The sequence below is a fragment of the Rhamphochromis sp. 'chilingali' genome (assembly GCF_963969265.1).
Source record: "Rhamphochromis sp. 'chilingali' genome assembly, chromosome: 6".
NCBI classification, from domain to species: domain Eukaryota; kingdom Metazoa; phylum Chordata; class Actinopteri; order Cichliformes; family Cichlidae; genus Rhamphochromis; species Rhamphochromis sp. 'chilingali'.
The window spans coordinates 23,422,074-23,444,113 of record NC_137933.1 but is presented as its reverse complement, the minus strand read 5'-3'; the positions used below and the strand labels follow the sequence as shown (position 1 = coordinate 23,444,113).

At 42.5% G+C, this 22,040-nt stretch overlaps 1 protein-coding gene across 4 annotated transcripts in view; it reads left to right on the top strand.

Annotated features, from left to right (window-relative positions):
• Nucleotides 1-22,040, top strand: part of zfhx3b (zinc finger homeobox 3b) — a 135,701-nt gene that overhangs the window by 63,111 nt on the left and 50,550 nt on the right. For all 4 annotated transcript variants that reach the window (XM_080884385.1, XM_080884382.1, XM_080884383.1 and 1 more), the window contains exon 5: nt 16,503-16,734. In XM_080884385.1, the coding sequence (XP_080740511.1) occupies nt 16,503-16,734 (232 nt within the window). The remainder of the gene's footprint in view (nt 1-16,502; nt 16,735-22,040) is intronic.

Genomic DNA, 22,040 nt, shown 5'->3' with positions numbered 1-22,040 from the left:
GGCAAAGCTAATGAAAGCAAGGGATTCAAGTGCAGGCTTTTGTTCAGCATAAGTACTTTCACACGTTTGTGTTTTAAAATTTTCTTTTCAGTCTTCACATGGATTTGCAGAGCATTCTTTCCTCTGAGATCTCTGAGACAGCAGAGGAAGTCCTCATAGCCACTGAACTCTTAAACTCACAGATAATATGCTATCATCCTTCACTGCCAGCCCCACAACTTTTTTTTTTAATAATTTCACCACAGTCAACAGTACCCGTAAAATTAAGGTCTGCTGAATAATTCAAACTCTGATTTTTCCTTCAGATGGCCTATCTCTGTCACAAGATAGGAATTTACTTAATTTATGCTTGTTAGGTTGGAATAGTCATGTTAAAATAATTTGAACCATAAGGACTGTCTGTGTAGCTACTGTTAAAACGAGAACTCCGGGAGCCGTTAAAGTTTGGACATGAAATTGTGAGATCTGGAATGCAAATGATTATTCAAATGATCAGTGTATTAATTTGCATGCTGAAAGCATAAGGGAGAGAGCATCTTAATAAGTTATGTAAAGCAAAGTATTTTATTATTTGTTGATGTTTCAGGAGTGAGGGCATATTAATTTTGCAGTTGTAAGTCCCAGTGTGACCTAAATCTCTCTCTTTCGCTCTCACTTTCTCTAACTCTCGCTCATTCACGTGCACACAAGCACATACACACACTGCTGTCATTATCATAATAATCACACACTCTTTTCTAACAAATTTACTCCCTACTCTATATATCAGAAAGCCTCCCTATTCTTCATAGACCCATCAAATAGACTCCATATAAAAGACCGAGCCAACATGATGTCACCAGTTGGTTTGTGAAGCCTCTGTGTTATTTTGACTGCTGCCATGCTGGGGGGGTTGGAGCCAGAAGTGAACATATTGGTACAAGAGGGTGAATAATAATAATAATAATAATACATTTTATTTAAATAGCGCCTTTCAAAGCACCCAAGGACACTGTACAACAGATAAAAACTGGAAATATACACAATGGTAAAAATAGAAGATAAAAGTTAAAACATACAGAAATTTAAGAATAGGCAATTTTAAACAGATGAGTTTTGAGGGTGGACTTAAAAAGAGAGAATGAACTAATATTTCTGAGGTCCGGGGGTAGGGAATTCCAAAGTCGAGGGGCAGAGCAGCTAAAGGCCCTCCCTCCCATTGTGATCAGACGAGCAGAGGGAACAGAGAGAGAAAGAGAAGATGAAGATCTGAGGCAGCGGGATGGGAGCTTCATCTGTAATAAGTCAGAGAGGTACGGTGGAGAGAGAGAATGAATAGCCTTGAATGTATACAGAATTAATTACAGAATTATTTTAAAATGGATGCGAGTGCTACATTATTAGACAATGCTAAACCTACAAATTAATGCTATATGACCTCAGTCTCACAGAGCTGCAGACTGGTTTGTGCACATATGACAACTATTAGATGATAGGGGAAAATGTTCATGGTGAGCTAGGTGAAATCTGTGTGGTGCAACACACAGTGCTGCACCAAAAAAACTCTCTTGTGACTGCTTTGATTGCTAGCAGATTGCTGCTGTCATCAGTAGTTTGCATGGACCATGCAGACTTGCTTGGCAAGTGTTTGCAGGTAGGTTGGCATCATCCATGCATCCATGTACGAGCAAGTGCTGTAATTTCTTAGCAACCAAATCATTTGCAAGTATATTTTTCGTGCAGCACCATATATGCCCTTTGCAACCCAGTTTTACATAGCGACTACGAGCAATCTCCAGCAACCGCTTGACACATGACACATTTTTCCCCAGCAACCTGTGGTTATTAATCATTAACTAGAGTTTCACTGTTTGTGAATAATAATAATAATAATAACAATAAAGCACACAGCAAGCCATATTATTGGTCAGATAATCGAATTAAAAATGCTCCAGATGTCACCGACAGCACTAGCATAGTGGAATTTCCAACACTGAGACTGAGAAGATGAATGGCAACTATGATCATAAGTGACCACACACCAAACTTTCAGCCCTAATCAAATGAAAGGGTTTAAAAACCGAATGCCTCAATACAATTGAAATGAAGTTAAAAATTAGCTATTGAGACTGTGTACGTGGCTCTTTCTGGTCAGTTTTAACATGGGAATTTTTGGGAATTGACTCACTTTTGGATCATTTTTGAGAACCGCTTTTTTTGGGCCCACCTCTTTCTCTCTTTTTTTTTAATGGGAGATAAAATGTCAAAGCATCTGGAGTTGTGTTAAATGGACTTAAACCATAGAATTACACTTTAAGCAGTTCAACCTTGTTGAGTGAGGAGCTAAATAATGACAAACCCATCAGAACATGAAATTATGCTTAAAAAAGAAAAGAGAGATTTCCAAACCTGCCGTTTGTACTTTCTTACGGTCTTCTCTTACACATCAAATAGAGCTTATCATTCAATTTTCCTCCATTTGCAACCTTTTCTCCTTATTCATGGGCTCGATTTCTAGTCTGTGCCATCATTACCATCTAGTTGGGTGAAAGGACAGAATAATTTGGGAATAGATTTTATGATATTTAGGATTATCTTTGATCTTAGGGGATTTTTGAATTTCTTTGAGTCATCGCATTAGATTATATGTGTATGAGTGAGGAGCCTGTGAGGATCTATTTTGTAAAATGAGACCAGGGACTAAAATGTCTGCATGATATGAAATGGAAAAAGCATGTGTGTTGTGAATTCAGTTCAAATAATTTATCATTGAAGGAATGAGTGGCTTATAGCAGAATACTAACCATTTGTGGTGCATGTTGTTAAGAGAGATCAGTCTTTACATCTGGAAGGGAGGTTAGGGCTTTTTAAATGAGAGAGCCAGCATTGGAGTATTCCCAGTATTCAACTTAACTTTTAAATCATTAAACATGATGAAGCCATCTCCACAAAGTTAGAGGTTTATATACGAAAATCAAACACCATCTGCCATCTCTGATCAGAAGCAACAGCCATCAGGCCAGGGTTACCAAGGCAGAACAGGAAAAGCCATTAACTGCCAATCACTGCATCGATCGACAAGCCAGTCCACCACTGCCCCCCCACCCCCCAACCCCCTCACCCCCACCCTTGCCTGCCCCTACCCACAGACACACATGGTTCATCAGCTTTTTACTGTAAAGGGGACACACGCACGGGCATACTTTTGCTCAAACCTTGAACTTTCCGTGCACTACATGATGGGAACATTTGGTCCAGTTTGTCTCTTCTCTGCTTTAGACCGGATTATCTTTCTAATGATCTCGAGTCTAGATTGCAGGATCAACATTCTGTTCAGTTTAGATAAAGGCAGTCTGACTATTTCCTTTTTTTTGTATCAGATCGGTAAATCCAATGTGTTACGAGAAGGACAGAGGAGATGCTGCTCAAAAGATTTTTCTTTCTGACCGTAGGTCGGTAATCTCCTCATTACTGAAATGCATCTCAGTAAAGTCCATTGCCCTGTCAAAGTGAGAGTGGACACTCCATTCTGCTCGATCTACCTCCACATTTTTTGGAGACAACCGATAAAAAAGGGAACTAATAGAGTCAGTGAAGGGCAAAAAGGAAAGAAGATTGATTTTTCTTTTCCCCCCTCCTTCCATTTTTAATGGTGTCGCTAGAACTAAGGGTCATTAGAAAATATTTACCTACTTCCCAATTTAATGGAGATACTGTATATCAGAGTAATCTGGATCAGGGGTCAGAGCTGGGGGGAGCAATTAAAGCATAAAGATCCAGAAGCTTAGGGCATGTTGTGTGAGTGTAAAACACACAAACAGACAGGTTGGCTAAAAAGAAGCCAAAGGCAGCACACATTGAACATGGTTGTATTAATTTATTGAGTTTTGTTACTGATGAACTAGCGATGCGCAAGTTGGGGGCACAACTTTATCCACACAGCACAAAATCCACACGCTGACATTCATTGTTTTGTTCATGGTTTGACTCATACAATTCAGTCAAACATAGCAGTTACAAGCCTGTGATAAGTGAGATATGTGCTACATGCTGCATTCGTCTCTTATTCATAGTCAATTTGCCATCTTTTCTTTAACCCAGTCTGGTTGGTTCAACCTTCTCTGGGGCCACACAATAGCCAGAGACAGAACAGATATGATGGATGTGGCCTGGGGCCTATATGCTCGCTCTGCGTCTGCGGTGGCCTCATCTACACATCAGCCACAGGGGGAGGGAGAGAACGCAGCGGGGAGGGAAGGAGGGCAGAGATACAAACCAGACCAGCCATTTTCCTCGTTCCGCTCATAAATATTTGTGTGGCTGATTTATAAACAGTGGAGCAAGAGAAGAGATCAAAGTGAACTGTAACGCTTATATATAAAACCAGAGGCTTTTTTTTCATGACACTGTTCTACACACCATGCTCATACCTATTAAAGACAAAGCCATATATCACAAAGTATATTGGCAAGAGTACTGAATGGCCAGTCACACTCTAGGGCTCAAGCTTCTTCTAGTTCAGACTCTAGTTCTTATAGCGTCGCCCTGCAAAACACCAGTGAATGGACTTCAGTGTGTGTTGTAGCTAAATTTCAACCTGATCCCAAACTGTATCTCTCTTGAAGTTAGTGACCTCTTAGAGGGAGTTTAAATGGCTGCAGTAATGCTGGGAAGCCATAAAAAAAGTCATAGCAATTCTGAAGACTCACGGTGTCTTGGTAATCATAAATAGCTTTCATTGGCTACATGTGCTGATTCAGGCAACCAGCTGGTTAGAAGCAACACAAAAGCCAAGTCTCCTTTAGGCAGAGAGGACGGATTGGGGTGGGCTGGGGCCCATATGTATACATTTGGTATATACAGTGTGTATCTGTTTGCTGGGTTAGACTACAGACTTTGCATAACTTCTTGTATTCAAAAGCTAGCAGAGACGGATAACTCCCCCTATACCCCCCTACTCCCATCGTGCAATCGTATATCTCCCGCCCTACCATAGTACCCACCCCCACCATTCATTCTTGGCCTAGTGCAAATGTGAAGGGCAAGAGGTGCTCTCTTCTGCCACAAGCTTTCTCCCTGATTAATAACTCTTCTAGCTGGCAGATGCAGAGGAGCACCATGTAGATGGCTGCTCTGTGACCTCTGTGGGAGGGAGAATACTATGGGTAATAGGATAGAATAGAAAGGCCCCCCCATTTGTTCACCAACAGGGAAAGATGTGCTCAATGTGGCGAATCTTGGGGATAGTTGTTGTCATATAGCCCGTCTCTCTGACAGTATGTCCGCATGTGAGTGCCTGAAGTCATCAGGCTTCTGTGTCTTTGGCAACACAGCAGCACTTTACCCAGTACTTGCATAAAACAGTTTCAAGTATGGATGTTCTCTTTTTTAAAGACTCCTTGAACATTTTTATTCTTGGTGTGTGTATTATGTAACGCTGTTTTGTGGAAGCTTTTTTTCTCTGTTCTATAGCACTTCTGTGAAGTCACCTGGAAACTATATGATGGTGATCTTTTCCCACCCAGTGCTGCTATCTTTAACAGCAGCTAGATAAAGAACACTTTTTCCTGTTCATCTACCTAAATTCTGTATATACACGCTTCTGATCAGGTAAGCACTGGAGGAGGCCTATAGAGAGAGTATGGTGCAGAATGCTTTACCCCTGGTGTGTCTGAGTTTCTGTGTGGGGAGTTCAAAGTCCTGCTGAACATCAGATCAGAAGGCTGATGCTGAGTGAGGCTGACTAGCTACAGCCTGTGGTCTGGGAAGGGTTACTGAATTATTACTGATGGTTTCAGGGGTAACTGTCCGACCACAGGACTGGGGAATATTAATCATTTATTTGATTGTCCGCATGTGCTGATTAATCAATTTGAGTAGGATCTGCAGGATTAACTACCTTATTATTCCCCTGTAGGAACAGATAAGAGATAAGGCTTTAAAATATCATATTCCATTTATCATTTATTTTTAGATCCCTGCTGATGAGGGTGAAATAAAAACTGGGGTGAGATTAGGCAGAACAGCAACATGGGGAAACTGTTGGGAAGAGGATGAGAGAAGTGAGAGGAGGGAAAAAAATGTGAATTGCAGCGTTGATTATTTTTGAAAATGGGTACGAGACGTGGCTTTGTATTACTTCAAAAACGGCACAGAAAAAAAGTTGTGCAGTGAGCGAGAGAGCAGAGAGAAAGAGGGGCGGAGAGACAAGAGGAACAGGAAGTTGATGGGAAAGTGATAGCTGTCTCCACCTGGGCTCTAGCCTGAGCTGTGTGGTAAGAGAGAAGGAAAAGCAAGAGAAAGGAGGGAGCTTCTGCAGTTGAAAGTGTGCTCTGGTCTAGGTAAGTTTCACTCTCATACCAAGTATTGTTAGCTAAACTGATCCAATAAGGACACTATTCCTGTTTACCCAACTCAATATCTATTCAGCATATAAATTCTCAATCTGCCAACTGTTTAATGTGTTATGTCATGTGGTAATGCCTTTGATTCCAACATGCCTCCGTTTGTAAATACAAGAGGCACTCAAAAGGCTGTGGTTTTCCTTACAAGCATGGCGCCCCCGGCGCTTTGGTTGGGAATGCACTGAGAGGGAGAGGGACTGAAAGAGTAAAGGAGCGAGAGCGAGAGGTGGTTAGAAACTGTACACACTTCCCGTTGCTCTTCTGCCAACCCCTCTCCCTGCTGCCTCTGGCTGCGCAGGCAGAGAGTGAGTGAGAAATGTGAGAGGGAGGAGAATATCCTCTCTCCTGGCTGCACACAGCACCAGCACCATAATTATGCACTTTTCAGCAGGTTTTACCTTTAACACTTTCCTCCCGGGGTTGAGATTAGTGCGCACCATGCTTGATTTACTGCACAATTACTGAACAAGAGCTCTGTCTAATCAATAAACAGGAAGGGGAAAAGTGGTAGGCTTTGAAGTATAGTTTGAGATTTTTTGCACGATTGAGCAGTGTATATGGTGTGGAAAGTAAGGACGGCTTGGCGGCGATGCCAGGCTGTGAAATATAAGTTATATCAGCCATGCCTCTTTGCTTTACCCACTCTGCAAGTGTCTTTACAGTGCTCAGCTACTGCAGTGGGAAACAACTTTTTATGGCACAGGAGGTCAGCAGCAAATTGTGCTGGTATAATAAGAATGCGCTTCCAGAACAATATATCAAAATCAAGTCATCTCATAAACATATGAACGATTTTCATTTTATACCCTATATGCACACATGAGAAAGGCGATCTTGTGTGCCCAGTATTAGATGTCTGTGAATGGGCAGCCAGCTCAGTGACCTCCATGATGACACTTGTTAATGGCACACGAAGTTATTTTGGGAAGCTCCAAAGACCGTTCATCATCAAGTCTTTCTGGGGCTTATAAAGCTTTCTTGCCAGCATGACCAAAGCAATAGGGCTCTCCCAATTAGTCTGGTCTTTGTTTGATTTTCAGTGATGACAACTATATCTCTGCTGTAATTATGCTGTGCTGAAAATGATGAAAGTTTAGGTTATTGATCCTCAATTGATCCCCTTGATCAATGAGCACTTTTGTTTCTTTTTCATGGAAAATGGAGTTATTTTTCTCCCCCTCTCCCCTTTGGCTAATGAGCGGCAATAACAGTGACCCTGTTAAGAAGTCCGTCTTAGCAAGGCCACAGGAAGTACAGATGGCGCTGGCTGTGTCCTTGAGGTTGGGGAGTGGGGCCACCGTATTAAGCGCCACTTTGTTTAATATTTTTCTACTTGAAAAAGGTAACAGTTTAAGCACTGATTACTGAACAATGAAGAGGAAAGCTAAAAGGATGTATGTGGCGACTCTGTTAAACGTGTTTTATAAGTGCAACTGAGAAAATAAATATCCCATATTATGGAAGTGATGGTATTGCCGTTTAGTGTTAAGCTTTCGAGTATCTACACGCAAAAAAAGTGAAATGTCAGGCTTTCTCTCATTAAAGTTTCAGCTTTTAGTTGGCAGGTGAAACTGGTGGGTGTTTGGTGTATGAATTGCTTGAAGAACACTCAACAGCAGTTTCACCGCAACAAGGTACTTCATGTTCCATGCAAATAGGCCCACATATAGAGCTATTCTGTATATTCACCTCCACTCAACCCCACTCATTAATTTTCATTTTAAGACGAGGACCTCTCAAAAGCCACATTGCTCCTTTTGTTAGTGCAGTGCTACTAATAAAGATAGCTGCATAAGACTGGGTTAAATATTGACACGGGCTGAGCACATCATCACTGTTCTTAATTAGCTGGTGTCTCTGCTGAGCTTGTGTGAGGGCAGTGCATGAACAACCAAACATTTCCCTTTACGAGATCTCAAACACCCTCTCCCCAAAACACATTTTCTATGAATTTTACATTAAAAAGGATACAGAGAAGCCAGATATATACAGTGTTACAGCTATCACAGCCTTATTGCGTAGCCTGAAGCTGTAACCAATTATGTGTTAATGAAATATTTACACTACCAAACTGAGAACGCCAGGGGTGAAAGCTAGATAATACAAGCCTGAGGAGGCTTGATTCTGTGTCTCGTCTCTCCCATTACGTCAGTGCAGAGGTGCTAAAGGAGATCAGCTAATGACAATAGACTCGGCAAGAAGAATGTCGGCACACCTGCAATTTAGCAAGCATGGCCCTCGGTCACCTGTAATGCTGTGAGGATGTTTAAGGCTCTTTTTCTGAGTCGCAATGGCCGACAAAGGATACATCACTAACACTGACACGAGATGATGGCCGTGTTTAATTTCACCACCGGAGGTCTTTATTTCTGCTGGATACTCCCTCGCCAGATCTGCATACGCTGCAGAGTGTGATGTTTGTTCTCGAAGACTAATTGTATTTGGTACAATCCCATCCTGCTTCTTGCCGTTTCCTCATGTACTCATGTAGGGTTCATTCTCCAAACTCTTTCATCCTTCATCTCCATCTAACAAGCTTTCTGCCTCTCGTGTTCAGAGCTGCTCCTCAAGGCCACACTGCCATTGTCTGGCTGTCAAGTGACAAATGAGTAGCAGGGAGGTGTTGGAGACTTTTGTCAGCTGGACGGGTGCAGCCCTGCCTCTGCCTCTACGTACTCACACACCAGTGACCTACAGTACAGCATAGTCCAGATCTACTGTAGTCAGTCATCTTGTTCTCATCTAGTATTCACACTCGCTTCCATTAATAGGCCTGTAAAGCTCTCCTCAGACAACCTGAGCAGCACCTTTCATAAATTCCTGAGATATCCCTCTAAATCACACGGAACTCGTTCTATAGGAGTACAAGGGGATTCTGTTTGATTGATGGCTTTGCTTGTCTGTAGCCAAGCTTCATCAGGTACTCCTGTGGTTTGCATTGCAAACATTCACAGGAAGCACTTGAAAAAGCTGTATACGCACGGGGGTCCAACACTTGTGTAAAGCTAGATATGATTCAGATAGTCTTTCATGTTGGCCCATTTTCTTAGCCAGAAGATAGGGAGTGGTTTATAGTTTAATATTAGTGGCCTCAAGACGCTGTTATTACTGCTTGCAAAGAAAACTCAAAGAATGGGGTGGGGCATTAAGAAGTTAAGTTGTTGCTTTGGGTGCCGAAAGCAGGTGTGTTTCTTTTTATTCAAAATACCTGCCTGTTTTCTGTCTCTCGTATGAAAATCGATGTGATTTTCGGGTTGCTTTAGAGATGAACATGTTCAGGTTTTGTCTCATCTTTTGTCTCACCGGCACCTGTCACAGTCAAAAGACTGAGATCAACACAAAACTATTTCTCTTCCACCCGAATGTCCTGAGTCTTTATTGTAAGAGAGTAACACTTTATGCAGTGAAACACAAAATCTGAATATTGCAGCCTGCTGTGTGCCTCCTGTTTTGCTTAAATGAAAATCAAAAACATGTTCTTCCGCAGCCCTGTACAAGTAATTATTCTCACCGCTGTCCAAAATGGAGGGTTGTTATGTTGACACAGTACTCTGGGTAATGGAGAGAAGGGCCAGGGCAGGTCCTGATTTACCCCATTCAGCTTCCAGATGGTACCTTGCCAGTACACATGTCATCAAGTGGCTGTAATAGTTGTTTGGGTACCCCCGTAGCTCCACCCTGCTCTCGCCTCCTGCAGGCAGACTTATTGTACTGCAATTTTGGCAAGCTCCTCCCAGCATGGCTTTCATAAAAGCACCAGGAGGTTAAGCTGTTAATTAGCTACTGAAAGAGGAGGCCAACAGCTTGCTGTTAATTTGCTTTACTCTTTTTTTTTCTTATTTGGGGATTGACATCATTTCCTGCCTGTTTTGGAGTCATTGCTGTGTGTCACAAAAGCAGGACCCAGCTCATTAATAGGGGGAGAAATGTGTTTATCTGCCTATGATTAGAAGTGCATATTATGTATGTATAGCCATGCTTATCCAAATGTTCTTAATGAGAGAGACCCTGGACGCCAGAGTGGGGCTCCTGTGGGCATAGGCCCAGGCTCGTTATCACCGCACAGGGCATTGATCTCTCTACTGCCTGCCTGCTTACTTATCCTCCTCCTCCTCCTCCTTTTTCAAAGACAGTGAGTCGCACATGAATTATGTGGACACATTGATCAGCTGATTGAGAGCTATTGTTTAGAGCCCTGGGTCATTATTGAAGGAGGGATTACCCGACTCTTGTTTTGTGTGTGCATGTGGGAGAGTGTATTACTCAGCTCCTTGTCACAGCACATACTCCCCTTGGCTCACCTTAGATTTGCAATGGCTGCACAAAAGTGCACACACTCTTACACACAGAGCACATACAGCAGCCTACATAATCAACATGGCCCAAATGACTGCCTGCATTGATTGCCTTCCCTCTGCAATTATGTTCCCATTGTTTACTTTCTAGCATCTTACTCATTCAAATGGAATTCAATAATTATTGCTTTATTTAATGTTAAAGTAAGTAAGAGTGGTGGGTGTGGAACACCAGTAGCTGCATTGTCTTTAAGTGTCTCCATGACCCCTCCCAAGCTACTTTGTTTTATAGGCCCATGTTAAGTCATCCTCTCCAAGGACACCTACAGTGATCCATCTTTACTTTGATGCCCCCACTTACAACACAGAGGTCCGTTTTGTTTCTCCCTTCCCTCCCAGAGACAAATATGCAGCCTGGTTTTATTCACCGGTAGTGATGGATCATTTCTACAGCAAGACAGTAGAGGAAGCAACTTAGCACATTATGGGCTTTGAGACAGAGGGACAGGATGCAGACGAGGGTTGGCAGGTATTAAAGAGTAAAGGAAAAGAAAGGACGAGGGTGGAGATGAGGTTCAGGAAGCAGTAGGTATGCAGTTTGGCCTGGAATACACAGTCCCCTTAAGCCACAACCTAACTCTTAGGCATGTTGCAACTTGCAGTGGCTAATTCAAAGCAGCCACCACACTTGGCACCCAGTGGGGCCTGTGGTTGGAGCTGTTGTTCGTGCTGCTGGCAATCGGGGAAATCACAGGCCAAACTACGAGCACTCACTGACTCCAGTCACAGTCGCTCTCCTTTTCTTTGCTGAATAACCTGCTTCTATTCTAGGGGAATCCCAGAATGCAGATTCACGAAGTTCCCAACAAATCTGCACATGTACAAGTATACTTTGGCTTGGGAGGAAAAGGGTCATCTATTTTGAAAAAATTCAACTTAATCCCAATTTACATAATCTGTTTTAAATTTAAATTAAACTTTAAGATTCAGATGTCAGTTTTGGCCAACTGCTTTTTTAACTAATCACTTCATATATTTACACATTGAGATGGCCTGGAAATATCTTGAAAACACTCAGCCTTAAGTATCGTACAGCTACAAAAAACTGCTTTGTATTTACACATTCTGACATGAAGCGGGATTTGTCATTCCCAGACTTTGATATTATGAAGCCCAAATGTTCAATGATTTAATATTGTCAGCCTGCATTCATAAAAATGCAGGTAACAGTCTCCATTCCTCTGAAGGTTGTCCTCCTGAAGAGTGACGTGAGTATTGACCTAATCGGCTTATCCACTTGACATCCATATTGAAACTTTATGTTTATTTTTCTTCTTAGTCTTCTTTTTCTTGTTTGCATTAGGCATGCCAGATGCTATACTTTAAAAAAAAAATTTTTTTTATGGTAACCACAAAGCTTTGGTCTGTTTGGACACGAAAATCCTACCTCCAGCCCCAGACCAGTTTTGAGTCCTGCAAAGTGTTTGTGCTGCTGTGCAACACTTTTTCTCACTAAGAGCAGATTCTTTGGTTGTCAAAACACGTGATACTAGTTGAAGATTAGGCACAGGTATCAAGTTGCCTCGATGAAGAAGCGATAGCACAAGGTGATTTTATCATCCCTTTGTCTTTAGTTGCTTTTTCAACCCAACCGGCACATTTCATTGTCTCCATTCAGAGTGTAATACTTCACTGATTGGAATTTTTGCATTGTTTTTGCTATATTTGAATAACAAAAAAAGCCCCCCAAAAAAATCAAAAGTACCCCAATAATAACTTCTGCGATTTAAAGGACGTAATCTTATCATAGATCTGCTCGAGTGCTGTGCACTGCATTGCTTCAGGTGTGAATTGCAGTTTAAACCATGAAGCACGCACGCACACAATCATGCATACACACAAACACACACACACAGACAAGAGCTTTTAGTACAGAGAATCAGGGAGACAATTACAAAGCAATATCCAAGCAGATACTCACCAGCTCTCTCACAGAGGGAATTTGGCAGCTCTCTTAGAATTGATAGCTATTTAGCTCACAGATAGTCATCTGTTTTAATGCATTAATTTTGTATTAACAGCACTGCCAAATTTAATGTTGGAAATTAGGGTATGATCATAATGGTATACGGCTGTGTATGTGTGTGTGTGTTTGTGTGTGCGTATTTGTGCGTGTTTGTATGCGTACATTTTTGATTCTCTTTTTGTCTATACTTTTGTATGTGTTGTTACGTGTACACGTTGTATTATACGGCTCCTTTGGGAGCCATTCTTTGGAATTACCGGCTTTCTGTCTCCCTTCCACCCTTCCAGTAATGCCCACCTCCATCTTGTGCTAGCTGGACTCTCTCTGCAACCACACTGTTTTGTGTTAAAGGTCCACTTTTACTTTGCATTTAAGTGGATGGAAATGCAGATGTATGCAGTGCTCTGGGTGGGTGGTGAAACTGATACAGGCATGCGTTGCCCACTCAGAGGGCAAGGTGCACTGTAGAGTTGTGAGAGAGAGGATGGGGTGGTGCTCACACCGCCCCTGTCCCTCTTTACCTGAAAAAGCACCGAGCACTGCTTCAGCCTCCACAGCAAGAGGTAAGGTGCTCCATCGAAGAGAGAGGCTTAAAAAAACTATGACTGCATTTCATTTTTTACTGTAACAGCTGCTACTGTACAATGTGAAGCTTCAGAAAGCTCGCTTATTTAGCTGTCTTATTAGTCGCAGTTTTGCAGCACTTTCATTGCCTTTAATCGTGTTTAAAAATCTCCCAATCACTGCTGCAATATTTTTAATATGTTATTATATAGGCAGCCACAAACACTCGCCCAGCTGAATCTCCTATATAACTCCTGTAAATTCCTAGACAGTTCAGTGGTATTGAATCCATGCCACTGACCCAGCCAGATTCCCCCCATTATGCTCCACAGCTCCCCTGTAGTTGGGGCCTTGATAGGGCAGTTAGAAACCTAAGAGCCAGGCACACCAACTCCTCCCAACCCAACATGACTTTTTCATTAAGCTGCCAAATTCCTGCACTCCAGTTGGAGGTGATTTATCAACTGGGGGCTTCATTGCAGGTTCATAGGAAACAGACATAGGCCCTGTCTCATACATTATTATGTTTCACATTCAAAGTGTATATGCATGTGTGCACACAATCGGAAAAGAAGCTGGCCCGCAAGCGCACTTTGTCCAAGCAGTTTGTACAGTTAGATAGATCATAGTCTATCACGCAATCAATATTAGAGAAAGTGTGATATGATCAAATGCGCATTGTTGTTCATTGGTCAAAAGTATTTTTTTTACACCATCGTCCTCTCCCTAATACTGAATGAGCGGTGACCACCTCACTCTCCTCTCTCGTTCACGAGCTCTGTAAAGGGCTCCAGACTGCTTTGGGTCATGGCCAATATAAGAGATGGGGAAAGTGTTGGTTTACAGGTGTAACCATTTGACATTGTAGACAGAGCTACAAACAACGGGGCTAGCCAGATCTGGCCCTGTTGAGGACATCTTCCTGGCCAGTCGAGGTTTATAGTGAATTATGGCTGATTCTGGGGCAGGCAGTCTCAGGTTCACTCCTATATAAACCCTGTGCTTTTTATGGGAAGCTGTAAAACTCCCAGGACTTTTTTTTTTCTGCCTCATGAGACTAGCTTTGAAGTCTTGGTCAGGTGCTGTCACTTTTTTAAAAACTGGTTTTCTTGCAGATTTTTGGAGTCTTGAGTCATTTGCAGCAAGAGCTCCTTTTTTAAACTTCAAGACATCTGCTATGACTAAAAGAAATTTGATTGATTTGATGTCATCTATAACCAAATCTGTCTCTCAGATTTCTCTCTGCCTTAGTCCTGATGCAATATTTGTGCACAGAGGAAAAGGAGGAGCCCCCCCCCCCCCAATATCCAGCAACACCTATTCATGACATCATGGATGGCTTAAAACGAGGCGAGAAAGGAGAGCACACAGAGCTTTTTACAATCACCTAATAACTCTATTACACTGAGCCTTGGGGCTCACAAAGAGGAAAAAAAACCTCCTATTCCTTTTCCTGGAAGCAGTGTCTTAATGCACATTTTAGGTGTAGAAGTGAGAAATATGAAGCCAAAGAGAATGAAACACAATAGCTCAGAAAACCCCATAGCAATATTAGAATATTGCCAGAAAATTAAACATTAGGAGAAAGGGACAAGAGCTTTTTAGGGAGGCATAATATTGTTATGACTTTTTTTTTGCCAGCCTGTCAACACCTGATTTAGAAGTAATGTGGTTAAATGTGTAATGTTTCCATTGCTTTTATGTCTTCCAGCCAGCCAAACAGGCCGTCTAGTGCAGGAGAGGATAGTTCAGTGTCTTCTTGACGAATGGTTTATAAAGGGAAACTGACACATAGAAGATAATACTGTTTGAATGTATAAAAATGGTATAGGTGAACGTCAAGGTTAATTTTCTTCAGTTCATTTTGCCTGGTTAAAGAAACAATGTACAGGATTTTCTTTAAAAAAATTATATATATATATATAGTGTTAGATTCAAGGGAGTGTTGTGTTTACAAAGTAAATGACAATTGAAGCATATTATAGCTTTAAAAATTAGCAGAAATACCTTTCAGTGTATCCAGCAGTGTTTCATCCTTATTTTGGCCTTCGTTGAACAGCTGCTTCACTTGTACTGTATGTACTAAAAGGTATATATTCATCCACAATCTCTCTGCATAAGACACTCTGCATTTTACAATTATTTAGTTGTACTCTCTCAGCATGCCTCACAGGAGACACAGGCGCCAATAAGATCAGAGGAAAAAGAGGAAAACTTTTGGTGATTGACATCGATTGCAGCCACAGAAATCCACAGCAAGACTGCAGAGTTTGATATAAGAAACAGCACGTGACAGGCATGACACAAGTAGCCATGCCCGGTCTGGGGCTTTTATTGTAAACATCCAGCAACAATCAGTGTGATGCTTTAGGATAATGGTCAATAACTCTGTTGCTCGCACCAGGTTCAGACATATTGTGTTGGCATTGCATCATTGATTGAGCCATGCAGGAGGTAATTAGACTGGAGCCTGGTGGTGTGACAAGAGATTGTTGTGGCATGGTGTCACTATAGGGTGTTGTGCATGTTGTGACTCTGTGGAGAGTGGGTGAAAGCTGGACCAGGCGTGCTGTGGAGCCTTGGAGGAAGTGCTGGGGTTGACAGGTCAATACTGATGCTGATTTCCTGTCCTCTGAAGGTTGTCGTCCTGTTGTGGAATGTTCCATTTTCCCTCAGTCCCCCTCCTGCCTCACCACCGGCTGGCTTTGCCTCTCTTTTTCTATGAGAGAGTGAGGATTTAACTCACCATGATCAATATTTAGTATGCCATGCGTGAAACAGGCAGATGTTTGGAGTTTCCTTTTCAGAGACGGGAAGCTTCTGTTGAGTGAAGGGGATCAATGCTTCCTTCCGTCTGTGAGGCTGTAGACCCGCGGCTTCTGAAGGGTGGCTGATGCGATTCCTGCCCGCCCTTGGGCCCCTGAGATTTGCGTGCCTCCCAGGCCTCTCCTGTCCTTTTAGCCCACTGATACAGACACTCACGCAGACAAGTGTGCAGTCCAAACAGTTGTCCTGAAGTGGAAGAGGTCTGGATGTTAAACAACAGGGCTGTGATTGGGAATTGATTTGTTCATTTGCCAACTGTGTGAGTGAAAGTGAGTCGGTGGTGCCTAGCAGCTATCTGCCATCTACAATAACTTCTTTCTCTCTCTCTTTTCTCTCGATCTCTCTCTTTCCCTGTGTTCCTTTCCATCTCTATCTTTCCCCTCTCTCTCGCTCGTTCGCCTCCCACAGCACCTGCAGCAGCACGAAAACGCGGTGGAGGGTGATGCCTGCTACTACCATTGTGTGCTGTGCAACTACTCGACCAAGGCCAAGCTCAACCTGATCCAGCATGTGCGCTCTATGAAGCACCAACGCAGTGAGAGCCTCAGGAAGCTTCAGCGCTTGCAGAAGGGCCTGCCAGAGGAGGAGGAGGACCTCAGCTCCATCTTTACCATCCGCAAATGCCCTTCTTCAGATACAGGTCAGAACACGCCCCTGGGGCTTGCTTTTAGTGTCTCTTTATGGTACTTTTTTTTCTTACTTTCTTGATGTCTTTGCCTACACATCTGTGTCTTGCACACAATTACGCATTCACATGCTCAATTGAGAAGCTTTATTTGCCTAAGTCATTAACAATTTGCATCCACAATTGTTCAAAGGCTTCCCACTTTCACGCAAAATTCCTCATAGACTAAATGTGACCATTAATAGATATGTTTCCAAATTAAATGACTCTTTTTTTTGTTTGCCTTTTTGTTTCATTTGCTCTTAGTTTACTCTGAAATGATGAAGACGCTCAGCCATAACTTATATGCATGGGCACTACACTTGTTTGTACATTTAGACTTTTTTACGCTTACAGAACTGTGTGACACAATACTCAACAATAGATGCCAGTACAACTTTAGTCTTCCGTTGTAGTTGTGATCTACTATGCTTTACGTAAAATGTTCCTACTAAGCCAACGTTGTGCAGCGAGAACAGAAGCCATTAAAGACACATTGAGGCAAAACATTAGGGCGAAGGCAGGAGGAGCTGAACAACAGGAGCAGATGCAACAAGAAGAAAAACACCCCCCCAAAAAAACACAGACTCCGCCACAACAACAGTTGCATGGCTGAAACAAAGTGCCTCAATTGCCCATTTATTATGGACTGATTAGGAAGAGTAAGCTGTGGTCAATTAACACTCTTTCTTAGTAGAGATTTGGTTTTCTAATCACTTTAACTCCTGTGCCCTGACAAAGGGGCTCTATTGTGTGTCCTTCCAAGAGGGAACCATTACTTCCCTCGCACACATACTCGCTGTCTGTGTTATGTAGGAGGAAAAAAAAAAAGGCCAGCCTGTGAAGACGCTTTGTTCCAAGGAGGCAGGGATAATGAAGCCAGCAGCCGGGAAATTGCGCAAAAGGCAGTCACAGATCTGAAGCAAATCATTAGAGAACATATTTAGCCGAGCAATTAGGGACAATTAAGCTTTCTGCTCGCTGCACTCCAAATATGTTAATGACTACAGTACAGTGGACAAGCGAACATGCAATGCAAGAGGAAGGGCCATTTAGGTTAAAAGGGGTGGGGGGTTGGGATCTTTTTTCTTCTTCTTTTTTCCAGACAGGAGGAGTTGTTTTGCTCTTTGCAAATAAATGTGTTTTCTGTTTTTCAGTAGATGCAGTGTTTATGATTCGTATTTTTTTTTTCTTCGCCTCTTTTAAGCTTTCATGTTTCCGATGCCCGTGTTTGTGCCAGGATGAAGGATCTTAGGTTAGGCAAAGTGTCCTTGCAGCGGGGCTGCGTGTGCACGGTATCATTACATGTACACACACGTCAGCAGTGGTTGCTGCCTTGCAGAGCTTCATCAAATTACAGCAACTCTCACTTACTCAAAAAGACCACTGGTATTTAACAGATTCAAGAATTTAAAAACAAGAACAAGTTTTTTAAAAAGTTGTAGAGTGTGTTTTGGTGACGATGAAGCTTGATTATCGGGATGGACGTTAATGCCATTTCTTGTTATTATTTAGGCTCTAACGTTGTGTAGTATTGTTGTTTAGCTTGTGGGATGTTACTCGTTCTATTCCTTGACAGCTAACCATGTACAAACTAGATCTTTTAGGTGGAAGGCAGTGTGTAAAAACTCAGCATCTTGATCACATTACTACTTTAATGATCAGAGCTCTTTGTCTATAATCGTTAACTCTAAAATTGCTGACTCCACACCCCTCACTTCTGCCGTTTCACACCGCAAAAGCATCAGCTGTGCTGGACCGCCAGCCCCACCTCTCAGCTAGGATTGAGCCATTCCCAGTGTAATATTTAATTTCCTCTTCTTTAGCTCTTCTGTGGCACAGGGCTCTTTTTGTGGTTGAGGCATACTTGCTAAAGTGGTGGAACATTCCCTGGTTTGTTAAAACAAAGTTGCCCCTGGATTTCTGGGTCACCTAGACAGTAATTCCCTCGCCTGCTGCTGTTCTGTGATCCTGCGAGGGCTTTCTCTGCTGGGTTAGGTGCTGGGCTTGTTGCGTTTCTGGGTTTGTTGCCAGAACATATGAAATTTGTCCCACCTCCCCCCTTTCAAACAAAGCAAAAAAATCCCTCAGTTCTGTGATCAAAGACATGCCAGCGTTACACAAAGGTGAGATGCAATGGTAGTCTGGCACAACTCTTACATAATAATTTTTCTTTTGGCTAATTATGTTGAAGTTGCCTGTTAAGTTGCTATGACAGCAGTGCAGTAAATTTAGGCTGCCCTCACATGTGATCTGGAGTGTTTTACAACTTTGCATATCCATGTTCTTTATGAGGATGCAGCAAACACTGACTGCTGGGATTTATTGCCACAAATCTCCTCCGGGCTGAATGTCCAAGGAGAGCAAGGGCAGCAGAAATTAGGTTTCTTTTTAATTAGACTAACACGGGGATAAAAAGCCTGCATTGTTTTAATTCTTGCCCATACTATAAATGTGCTGCTTAGGCATTTTGCTCTGTGGCCCCACCTCCATTTGTCTTCTTTAACCCTTTATGTATGGCGAAACAAAGAAGGTCTCAGAGGGACCCCAACCCCACACAGCTGCCCTGTGTGCAGAGAACAAAGCTCAGCACTGACTTGAACCAGTGCACTACTTTCTTTTTTTTAAGAATAGCAGCTGGCATATTTACATAAAGATAAAATAGAAAAGATACAGGGATGAAACTGAAAACTGAAGATGTTTAAAATTCCCATCAAGTGTTCAGTTATGAAGAGAGTCATAACAGCAAATATATCTTATGATACTACAGAGAAACAGGTGAAACCAAGAGTGGTTTGTAGGTGTTTAGAGTGATTGTTGACAGCTGTCAGTGTAAAGAATCAGGTTGTACAAGTGTCCAGGAGAAGCTAATACACAGAGGAAACTCCCAAACGGATGCAGAGGAATTTGGGGAGCTTGTGTTGGAGAGATATGATGACCCTATTTCTTATGAATGATGTTCACCGGGGCATGTAACTCAGTGACACATTTAGGTTTCTCATTTTTAACAACTAAAATTATTTTTAAGCATAGAGCAAAATGAGATCATGCCTTTTAATAGGGGCAAAATTAAATTGATCTGACGGGTAAATGTCCTTCTGTGCAAGGGGTTAGTGTTTGCTTTAGGTCTGTGCGTGGATGGAAGAGATTCAGAAGAGAGTGTTTTATAAGGGTAAAAAGTGAGTGTTTCTCACTTGTAGAGAGTTTGCAGTGAGTTTATGTATGTGCGTGGTGGAGGCAGAGATGGAAAACAAATGTAGCTGACAGTGTGGATTAGCTCCTGCTGTAAATCTGCTTCAGTCACAGATGGCGGGCCCTTGATCGCTGGGCTGTGACGGCTTGGCTCTCATCGCAGGAGGAAATCCCTGTCTGTGAGCCTAGGAGGCTGAGAAGGAGAAGGCTGGGGCTGGGGCTGGGGCCACCTGGGCAACCACCAGTCATTGTCTCCCGTCTGTTTGGACACAGAGACCTGGGTATTCGAGGGCGAAGACTGGTTTGGGGAGGGGTTATCTCACTTTAACTCTGCGGTTGTTTTCTCTGCCACTTCATAACTGCTTGAAAATGGTACATAAACCTCCGGTTTGGATCAGTGTTACTTTCAATGACCAGTTTGAGAAACTGGGCAGGGAGCTGTGTGCTTTAATAAATGGAAATGAGACAAGAGGATGCATACAAATTACTGCATAATAGTGGTATCCAGTATGAGATCCATTGCTTGTTTCGCTAAAAGGGGTGCACTTTCAGGGTCACACACCTAATAGCAAGGCCCATCCTGACAACAGAGGCATTTCTCTTCCCTCCCCACATGCCTCCCTTTCTACCTCATGCATAATTCTTGAGACAGTCAGAAAACGCTGGAAAATACACAATGGTGTGGAAAATGTTCTGATAGAGCAAAGGTGCTCATATTTTAGGGTTTGCCAAACACTGTGGAGCTCACCTTGAGATTTAATGATGGGAGATAGTGTGTTGACATCCTGTCTGTCAAATTACTACCATGTGTTCAGAATGCATATTACTGATCTTTATATATATATATATGTATATGTTTTTTATAGGATTTTACCATCTACTGCTATCAAACTATAACCATCTTCACATCCAGCGGCGAACTTACTGCTATTAAAGCTACGTAAAATCAGAGGTGAGCCCGGCCACGCTCTGATGGCATGCAATGGCTATGGTCAGAGCTTTTGCTCCCCACAGGCAAGAGCAAAACAGACGGTAGCCATTTCTGGAATGTCCTTCTTTATTCATGCTTGTTAAAATGCAAAGTAAACCTTTCCAGAAACAGGATATTATAGCCCCTAACCACCAGACCCTTTCTACATGCCACATTATGGCCAATCTAAAAGTAAGTTGTATAGACAGACACTGCTGCAATGCGCTTTTAATAAAGGCTGTTATTGCCTGGTGATGCAGAGTGGATATGAGGATGAGGGCTGTGCAGGCCTGGATGAGCAGGGCCCCAGAGGGCCCACAGCTCAGTCAGGCCTCTGTCAGTCGCCTGCCTTCTAATCCCTGTCCGAAGGGCATCTAGGCAGCAAAGGAAATTGTTTGCTGTCTGCAAAACGTGCCAGGAAATTCATAAATGCATTACTTTTCATTTTGAAAATATTACAAAAGACTAGACATTTATTAAAAAGCCAAAATGATGGCTTTATAGATTTTCCAGTTGTATTTTAGAATTCATGACCCTGCTGCTCAAACTAACACAAGGAAGTCCTTTCTTTCCCTGTGCCCCCTGCTTTACAGGCTTGGTATGAATTCATCTCCTGGCTCATCCTGTAATAGCAAATTGACCAGAAAGCCGCAACTCTATTCTGGGATAGGCTGTGAATAAAAATGTCTGGTGACTGAACCATCGTTCGTGTAAATACTAGTTAGCTTTCCCCTCAGGCTGGAAGTTGGGTAAAGTCTGACTCCTGGTGTGCCTCTCGGTCCAATACATCTGGCTTTGTGGCAGCATAAAGTTCAAAGATGAGAGTTTGCATAAAAATTTGATTATCAGAAAAGTGATGAATCCTATTAGGACAGACTGAGTCATGTTAAGACACCAAAAGCAAGTGGCCCTCAAAAGCGCAATACAAACCTTTTAATGAAGCTGTCGCACTGTGAGACTTTCACACATTAGTTCACTTTAGTCCACCTTGTCTGTGCTTTGTATGTTTTGCACCCTGCGTGTTAGTTATGTTACGTGAGTGTAACTATGCGCCAGATTTTATTGTGCAAACTTGCATAACCATAAACGAGCACACACATAGGTGTCCACACTGAAAGTC